We start from the raw sequence: 9,691 nt of genomic DNA, 5'->3' as shown, positions 1-9,691 counted from the left end.
GCACAAGGCTGTGGCCAGTGACTCCTCTGGTCCTTGCTCCAGGGTGGCAGTCTGAGAGAGGCTACCATCAGAGAGGCTTTTGGGGCTGGAAGCAGCCAATTCTCACTGAAATTGAAGAAGCACTAAAGTTCTCCAGATAATAAGATGCTGAAGAGTCAGGAGCTGAGGAGATAGATCAAACCTTTGAAAAATGTCACTGGGCCTCACCTTTATTAATTATCAACCTTCTTGTTGGAGAAAGGGAAAAGGGGAGGTCAAGTCCCCCATGATATTCAAGGACCTGGCCAGCTCTAAAACACCTGAACCTCAGCTGTGTTGAGTGCCTGCTGGCCCTGGGTGTTTCATTGCTCCCAGCTCTGCTCTGGTGTCCCTGCAGAGCTGAGGCCTCTGCATGGGTTCCACACATGGCTGAAGGTCCCTAACAGTGAAAGCTGAGCAGCTCTGGGCTGCCAGGCATGGGGAAAGCACTCCCTGACAAATAAAAGAGCTGTAGCCTCCCTTTCCCCAAGTTTCCTCTTCTTTTTTTTGTCATGAAGGACAAACTGGCTGGTGCTGCTGAGCTGGAGAGGCTGTGCACAGCAGGGAGGGTTCAGCACACACTGCCCTGCCTTGGGTGTCCCTGCTTTATCCCCTGCTGCAGCCTGTGGGGAAAGCAAAGCATCTGACTGCCAGTCCCACTTTGAGGGGCACCTTAGAGGATGTGTATGTGTATATTTTAATAATTTGAGCTTAGTGCTTTACTTTGTAAAGCTTTAATAGCTCAGATTTGGTACTGGCTTGAGCAGGTCTGGCGAGTAACTCCTCCTGCCTCAGCACCGTTTTCCTCCTCCTTGCTGCATCGTCCCCAGCAGCTCAGAGAGGTCCTCTCTGGAGCCTGGTGCTTGTGCTGGTCTTGTGAATCAGGTAAGGCTGGTGCTAAAGCCAAGCTGCTGGGGACACCCCAGTTCTTTACAGGATTCTGAACAGATGAAACTCCTCCTTTTCTCTTATTAACACAGAATTGGCCCTGCTTCCTCCAATCCTGCAAAAGACCTAGACTGGAGCCAGTGACTGATGCCAGGGACCCCATCACACTCCTCCAGCATCAAACCCCAGTGCCCAATGCACAGCTGCTTCTCTGCTGTGTGCTCTGTGTGCTTGCAGCAAAGCCCTGGCACTGGCATGTCCCTTCACTGGGGGATTTCTGGGCAGGGCTCAGCTTAATCTGGTTGTCACTGTTGGCAGAGGATGGGATGGGAACACGTAATGGATGCCATCTGTGTCCTACTTGTGGCACTCAGCTGTGCCAAGGTGACCCGTGCTGCACCTTGCCTGTGCTGGGGTTGGGGTTCCCCCCTGCAGGAGGCTCTGGGGCTCAGGGGTGCTGTGGGGCAATGACAGAGGGCACAGCAAGATGTGCTGCTCTCCAGGGCACCCCTTGGTGGGCAGCCAAGCTTCAGCCTTGGGCCTGTGGACTTAGAGCAGGGAAGGCACTTAAGACTTAAAATTGCTTCCAGCCTCAAGAGAAATGATATAACCAAAGGAAATGGTTTCAATAAAAAGGGATTTTTTCTTTTTTTTTTTTAATAAGGGCAGTGAAAGGCTAGTTATTTGGCTGCTCAGCTTGTTTACTCTTTCCTCTTTTTTTCTTGTCTGTGCAAATGAGAAAGGGTCTTTGCTAGCAAAGCTGATATATAACCCCAGAGCACAGCCTGGATCAGCATTCCTGTGACTCTGTCTCAACTTGCTCCTCTAAGAAAACACCCCCAGCCCCTCCAGTGAGTGGGCAGCACTGCTCTGTCCCCTGGCACCAGTTGCCCCAGCCATCCCAGCAGGGCCAGAAGCCCCTGAGTTGCCCAGGCATCCCCCTTCCCTTCCCTTCCCTTCCCTTCCCTTCCCTTCCCTTCCCTTCCCTTCCCTTCCCTTCCCTTCCCTTCCCTTCCCTTCCCTTCCCTTCCCTTCCCTTCCCTTCCCTTCCCTTCCCTTCCCTTCCCTTCCCTTCCCTTCCCTTCCCTTCCCTTCCCTTCCCACCCCACCCCACCCCAAGTTTGATGCTTAAATACCTGCAGGCTCCTCAGCTTCTAAGAATTTTCAGTACACCACAGCAGGCCCTACCTGGCTTTATGCTCTCTGTGGTGCTGTGTTGGAGCAATTTGGCCAGGGAGGAGATTTGGGGGTGGGGTTGTTTGACTCCCTTTTCCTCCACAAATTTCAGTTTCAGAGCAGACTTGTGTGGGTAGCAGAGCCCAGACAGGGTGGGGACATTTCACAGGGATTTCTGTCTAACCCAGCAGGGAAATCACTGCCAGCCTGGCTTCTCAGCTGCTGTGTCTGTGTCATTGCTGTGCCCAGCTTGTCACTGGGCTGCACCCACCCTGCCCGAGACACCAGCACCTCAGTTTCAGCCAACAGTGACTTTTATTTGTATTTAGTCCTCACAGCTCCCAAATAAGCAATAGCATTAAAAAAGGAGGAGGTGGAAGAAGAGAGTTTCTTTCTTGCTGCTCTTTAGTCCTTGGCTGCTGAGCTGCCCCTTTGGGCTCAGTGCTGGTCCTGGACTGAGAAACCCATCCAGTGCTGTGAGATGCTTGTGGAAGGCTTACCTTGCTGTCATCTTTAGAGGGAATAAAGGAAAATGTGGAGTGTGGGCAGAGAATGAGATTGGCTGGTTTTGAACCCTGTGCAGCCATCAGGCAGCTGATCTAGACTCCAGTAGTGGGCAGTGAAACAATAGATATAATTTTTTTAGTGTCCCACGGTTTTATTTCCCACTGTATTAGCAGTGCAGGCAGGCTCACTCCTGACCACTAGCTGTGCCCCAATTAAATCTCAGGTTCATGTCAGGGTTGTGGGATGGGGCTGAGGAAGAGCACTGGAGTTTGGGAGGGGGGTGGGTGCCTGCCCTGGAGCACCACCGGTGTTGGGGTGCTGGGGTGGCTGCTGGGACCCTGGGGAGATCCCAGATGAACACCCTGGGGAGGAAGGTCAGTCAGGGGTTCCCCCACTCCTGGGTGCATTCCTGGTTTCTCTTTGCAGGCAAAGAAGGGGCTGTCACCATCTGTAGATGCAGATGGGAACAGGGGGTTGTTTTCAGGGATAGTGAAATCATTTATTTTTCTCCCCCCACTGCTTCCACTCACTGCCTCCATCCTAACACAGTAATTTTCCAGAAACTCTCTGTGAGATGGAGCTTCCTTACCAGGGACAAGCAAAGTGCCAGCCAGCAAACACAGTAAGTCTGAAAAGCCTCCTTCAAGGGAGACACTGCGTCCAAGACATACTTGAATACAGTTGGTTTTTTTTCTCTTCAATGACAGTCTCTTTAATCCTCCAGCTAGTAAACAACCCAATCTGTGGTGCACAGGAAAGTCTGGAAGGAAACCTCCTGATCACTGAAGCTCCAGTTTGTTCCACTGGAAGGAGAAACTCAACAGCCTCACATGGGCCATGAGGGATGAGGCCAGGAGCTCCACAGCCCAGCACACCCAGAGCACAGGCACAGAGCTCAGCACACCCAGAGCACAGGCACAGAGCTCAGCACACTCACAGCTGCACAGCCCAGCACACCCAGAGCACAGGCACAGAGCTCAGCACACCCAGAGCACAGGCACAGAGCTCAGCACACTCACCAGGCTGGAGCTGCTGGAGGCACTGGGAGGAAGGGGCTGGCTCTTCATTAACTCCTGAGCCATGGTGGGATGTGGCAAAGCTCAACAGCGCAGCAAGAGAAGATAATCTCTCTTTTATGCTGGGGAGTACATGAGTATTTATATACTAAATGGGATGGTGCACAGACACAAGTATGTAGACAAACATAAGCCAAATGTCTATTAAGTATTGTAACCATATACAAATGTAATCAGTATATAATATGTAGATTGACCCAGCAGTAATTCTATTATACATTATAATATAATCATTATTTTCACTGTGTATTTGTGCACACATGAATGTATCAAAGGGAGGCTGTTCTTGTTTCTTGTGTCCCTGGTGCTCTGAGAGCTCCCCAGCAGCTCCCAAGCCTTGGGCCAGACTCCAGGACCAACCTGACTCATTTAGAGGCTCTGCAGCCTGAGGCCAGGATGGGAACCTCTCAGGGGGCTGGGGGGACACTACTGCCATGGTCCTCTCTTCAGTGCCACATCCCCACCTCCAAGTGGAGGAGAAAACCAAATCCAGTTACACTTTAGAGATGGCTCAGGTCTCCTTGATGCTTTCTCCTCTGAGAAGAAAAAGGGACACAGTGAAACAGTTTGAAAAGCCCAACCAACCAGGAGCCAACAGAGAAATGGTTCCCAGCACCCGTACGGGGAATTTCACCGCCTGTAGTTGGGATCTCCGGTCACACGGGGTCCTCCTCGCTCCGTCCTGCTCCCATCCTCCAGCGCTTTCCGTCAGACCGGGAAGGGTCGGACCGAGCCTGTGGCGAGGGGGCCGGCTGCTGGCCCCAGCCCCGCAGCATCCTGACCCTACAGCATCCCGACCCCATAGCATCTTAACCTCATAGCATCCCGACCCCGCAGCATCTTAACCTCATAGCATCCCGGCCCCACAGCATCCTGACCCTACACATCCCGACTACACCCCGACCCAGCATCTTAACCATAGCACCCCCCCGCAGCATCTTAACCTCATAGCATCCCGGCCCCACAGCATCCTGACCCTACAGCATCCCGACCCCATAGCATCTTAACCTCATAGCATCCCGGCCCCACAGCATCTTAACCTCATAGCATCCCGGCCCCACAGCATCCCGGCTCCGCAGCATCCCTGCCCTGCAGCATCCCAACCCTGCAGCATCCTGACCCCACAGCATTCTGAAACCACAGCATCCTGACCCCACAGCATCCCTACCCCACAGTATCCCTGCCCCACAGCATCCCGACCCCATCCTGCAGCATCCCAGTCCCGGCAATCCGGCTTTGGCATGGGCTGAGCGATTCCCATCCCAAAAAGCTCCAGCCCAGGCTGACAGTGTTTGTTTCAGAAATACAAAGTGCCAAAGTGCCCTTTTCTGTTTGCATGGTTAGGTTTTCCCTTTGGAAAGCTTTGGGTTTAGGCAGAGAGGAAGCCAAGGGTATGGCCTAAATGGTTTGGATTGTGGATGTTGTCTGTGGGGATTTTACAGAAACAGCCCAAAGGTGGGTATTTCCAAAGGTCCAATTTCTAAATGACTCAAACCACACCTTTACAGGGTCCTGCTCTCAGAAGCTCACAGCCAAGGCTGCAGGGCTGCATTTGGTCCATTGGCGTGTGGCTGGGCTGGTCAATGGGTCAGATCTGATGGGGATCCATCAGCCAGGACAGGCTGCCAGTCAAACAGCCACTCACGGCTGGGGACACCTCCCCATTGCCACAGTTGCAGGAAAGATTAGAAACCACCTGGCTGAAGAACAAAGCCCAGAGGCTTCTGTTCCCTCACTTTCACACCAAAGAAAGCCCAAAGCAGCTCCCAGCCAGCCAGATATTGTCAAAACACCCACAAACAGCACAGCTGGGAGAGAGCGTTTCTGTCCCTGCCACTCACTGTGCCATCAGCTCTTTAGAAGTACTGGCAGGGAACAGTATTTAGGAAAAATAAAAACAAAAAACCATCTAAAAATCCATCCATTTATGACCCTGCATCCGACCCCAAATTATGATTCATGACCAAAAGCGATTAGAAGATCTTGCAGTGACTTGAACAATGATCTTTCCAAGCAGAAGCAGCTCTAAGCAGGGAGCACAAGACTCCTGAGAAAGCAGGAGGAATGCACTCCAAGCCTGAACGCTGCAGATGAAATCTGTTGCATCATATAATCTGTTTTTGTGTTTTGTGTTTCAGCTAGACAGGGAGATACCAAGACAGCATGAGAAAGGCCATTTCTTCAAGATCTCCAGTGCAGATTGGGAGAATCAGTCACACTGCCAGCATCACCAGCAGCTTCATTTACTTTTCTTTTTCATTGCTTTGCTAAAGCCAATCTCCAATGGAGCAAGCAAGGAGGGAGTGTCAGCATACAGCTGCCAGTCAGAGGCAGAGAGGAAAAAGGTTAAGATATAACAGCTGAAAGTTGTTAGATGGAAACACCATTTTTTTTACAGATACTGAGAGCACTGTGATTTCATAAAACCTCCCATTGTATTGCACTAATAAGTCAAGTGTTTGCAGCCAAGCCAGCAGACACACTCCACAGCATCTATTACCAGTGTGTTTATTTACAAAGGCAGCCAGCAAGCCAAAGCCAAACAGAAAAGAGGAAAAACTGAAATATGGACTGGCTCTAATTTAAAATCCTAGGGCTTGGTTTGTCATTTTCTTTTGTGTTTCACTCCCTCCTCCCTGTTTTTTCTTCAAGGAATGATTATCCAAAGGCAACCAGGAAAAGGACTGTTTCCCTCTAGGTGTCTCTCTCCCTGTTTTTATTCTCAATTTTTCTCTCTCTCTCTCTCTCTCACACACACACACACACACACACAAACACACACAGACTTTTCTGGCCTCCCAGTCCAACATTACCTCTCCATTACCACAGCAATCTCCCACATCCCAGCCCAGTGTTCCCCCAAACACTTTGTAACTTTTTTAAAGGGGCTGCACACAGGAGCAGCCCCTTTATGCTCTCCTGGGAAGAGAAGCCAGCACTGCCAGTAGGGCCCTGCCTGACCAGCAGGGCCACGGGCAGGACACTGGGGATGGTGTGATTTCATCAGAGCACACACCTCCACCCAGACTGTCTGAATGGCTTCACAACTGTTGTCACCTGCTTCCAAAAATGGGAGGTGTGGGGCCTGGATTTAATGGATTTGACCAGAAATCCAGAGACATGCACACACAGGCACTCTGCTGTAATAGTTCAGGGGAAAGCACTGAGGACCTGCTGCAAGCCTTTCCTCTCTATCTTTGGAGTATTTTGCACCCCAAGTGAGAACACGTGGATGGAGAGGAACAAAAAGTCCCTCCAGGGATAAAAATGTGGCCAGAGTAACACACCTCTGTGTGTTATATCCTTCTCAGTAGGGATGGCATGAAGGACAAGAAGAGAACAAGACAAAAAGAAAAGGTGGGAGCAATTTTAAATAAAAGGAAAAAGTTACATTAAATTATTGCTTTATTTCTGGTTCTAGGCAAGTCTCTGATACACTCCCCTCTGACCCCTGAGACTCCATGTCTGCCCCCAAACAGCCCAGTAAGGAGGAGAAAGACCTGAAGGGATCCTGCCCGAAAAAGGAGCCTTCCCAAGATTTGGATCTACAAATCGAGGAGTCTCTTAGTTACAAGAAAGTCCCCAACCAAGGCAAGAAGTATCCAGTCCCACCACCATTCCCTGTAGATATTGAAGGCTGGGAGAGAAAGGGAAGGAAAAGTTCCAGCCCCAGGGTATTGAGAAGTGTTCTTCCTCCAGAGCATGCACTAACAAGGCATCAGGAGGTGGAGCAGACCCTAACAAAAGAGCACAGGGAAGAAGTTAACCAAGAGCTCAAGGCAGGAGGAGAGGAATCGTGGCAAGGTGAGAGTTATCCAGCTCTCCCTTATCTGTTCCGCCACAGCCCCCGCCTCACCGGAGGCGGAGATACGAGGGGATGGAGTAATTGAACAGCAAGTAGTCCATTTTGTATAAATTAAAGAGTCTCCTTTGGTAGAAGGGGCTAATGTCCTGGAAGAACTGGGCCGTCATGTCGTCTGTCGTCCTGGTGGTCTTGGACGAGGCCGGGAACTTGACGCTGGCGTCGGCCCCCACCAGCTGCAGGATGTACTTGGCATCTTCGGCCAAGGTCTCGTACTTGCCCACCACGTCGTAGTGGATGATGCAGGGGTGGCAGAGCGAGTGCACCCGCTCCCAGTGCTCGTTGAAGGGCTCCTCCTGCTGCGTGCGCGGGTCCAGCAGGTAGTAGACGAACTCCTCGAAGCGCACGTCGTCTCCGCGCTGCAGGGCGCGCTGGCTGGGCTGCGGCCGGTGCCGCCGCACGATCTTGGTGCCGTAGCGCTTGTGGAAGGCCGTGTTGTAGCTGAGCGTGAACTTGTTGCGGTAGGCCGAGACCAGGCGCTCCAAGGGCTCCCGCACGAAGACGAACTTGAGGTAGGTGCGCAGGCGGGCGTTGATCTCGGCGACGCTGTACTCGGACAGGGTGCGCAGGTTGGAGGGCACGTGGGCCTCGTGGGCGGGGATCTCCAGCGGGTCCCGGTACTTGCCTTGCCCCGTCAGGACCATCATCACCCGCTTCCAGTTGGTGCAGGCCACTTTGGGCACGTAGCAGTAGAGCAGCCCGTGGGTGTCGTCCACCACCAAGTGCCGCAAGTCGTCCGGCCGCAGGAGACGCCGCTTGCGGGTGTAACGGCTGCAGATGTTGCTCAACATCTCCCGTCTCTGCTGGTGAACTGCCTGCAGGGTCGACTGCTCAAACTGGGGAGGAAAAACCCAACAGAGATGGTCACTGGCTTGCCCAAGCTGATTGTGGCCTACACACAACACTCGGCCCACAATTGTCCCCACTGCCTCCCCTTCGCTGGGGTCACCCATGTGGGATTTTGGAGACAGCACTCACTTTGAACACATCTTGGTGTGGTGCACTTAATCCTTGGACAGGCTGGCATCAAAAGAAAGGACAAAATGTGATGAGGAGTTGGATGAGGAGAAAAATCGAAGGGGGTGAGGGAAGAAGGGGTGGTGCAGAGAGGGTCAATAACAGAGCGTTTTTTTAAAAGCAGACGCACACACTGGGCTAACGTGCTCTCCCTCACACCATTCTGGGGGGATGCACAGCCTCAGGGGCAGAAAGCACAGCCTGTTTGCTGGCACAGGGCCCTGCACACCTCCTGCTGCAATGGGGCATTGCTGCCTCACACTGACACCCACACACATGTGCTTGCTGTGAACACCCAGCCAAGGGCAGAAACGTGGCAGAACATTTGGGCATGCTGGAGGGAATTGGACTGGGTGTCCTGCCAAGGAAAGGCAAATGGAAATGGTCTCTAACGCTAATGATCACAGCCTGGTGAGCAGGAGGGGAGCTGGAGATGAGGTGGGGTGGCAGGTATGACGGAGAGGAGCAAGGGGATGAGTAGGTAGTGCTGGGGCCCTTCCTGAGGGCTTTGGGTTCCTTCTCCTGAGGGACTTCTTCCACACAGGCCAGTCCAACGCCTCAGCTCTGGTCACAGTTTCCTTTGGCCGCAGAGACAAGGAACCAACACATGGTCCTTTAACCCTTCTGACCCTCACATCAAGAGCTGGCAGCTGCTGCACTGGCTTACCAGAAGCCCAGAGTCCCTTAACCCCTGACCCAGCTGAAACCCCCTTACAGATCTGGGGACGTGACCTCTCCCGTCATGGTTTTCGTCAAAAATCCCAAAATGTCATTAGAACATCTGGGGAAGGAAACCATTTCCAGGAAGTCAGAAGGGGAAGATCCCCCTCCTCCTCCTGCCCACTCTGTCCCTGTTTTGCTCACAAGGGTTGGGAAATTTCGTGTTCCTCATTGCTGGGAACATCCAACAGCCTTGTCTGGGAACAGCAGCACCAAGCACTCGCCAGCCTGGGGTGGCCCTGACCCCACAGGGCTGTGGCTTTCATCCCATGCAGTGACCACCACCTCCCAACAACAGAGAGGCTCCCACTTTGGGGTTGTAAAGATAGCCCTGCCAGGGTCAGAGGGTGCCACAGCAAACAGCTCTGCATTGCACAGCTGTGGTAAGCTCCAGGTGAAGGGTGAGGGCAGCCCTTGCTGCCTGCAT

At 52.5% G+C, this 9,691-nt stretch overlaps 1 protein-coding gene across 1 annotated transcript in view; it reads right to left on the bottom strand.

Annotated features, from left to right (window-relative positions):
• Window positions 1-6,835: 6,835 nt before the first annotated feature.
• The window catches only part of CHST13 (carbohydrate sulfotransferase 13), a 28,205-nt gene continuing 25,349 nt past the window's right edge, over window positions 6,836-9,691 (bottom strand). Inside the window, exon 3 of the mRNA XM_030956755.1 lies at window positions 6,836-8,363. Within this exon, the coding sequence (XP_030812615.1) occupies window positions 7,518-8,363 (846 nt within the window). The 3' untranslated portion in view covers window positions 6,836-7,517. The remainder of the gene's footprint in view (window positions 8,364-9,691) is intronic.

Source organism: Camarhynchus parvulus, chromosome 12 (genome assembly GCF_901933205.1).
Source record: "Camarhynchus parvulus chromosome 12, STF_HiC, whole genome shotgun sequence".
NCBI lineage: Eukaryota > Metazoa > Chordata > Aves > Passeriformes > Thraupidae > Camarhynchus > Camarhynchus parvulus.
Note: the sequence above shows the minus strand (reverse complement) of the source record. Positions and strands in the feature narration are given on the sequence as shown.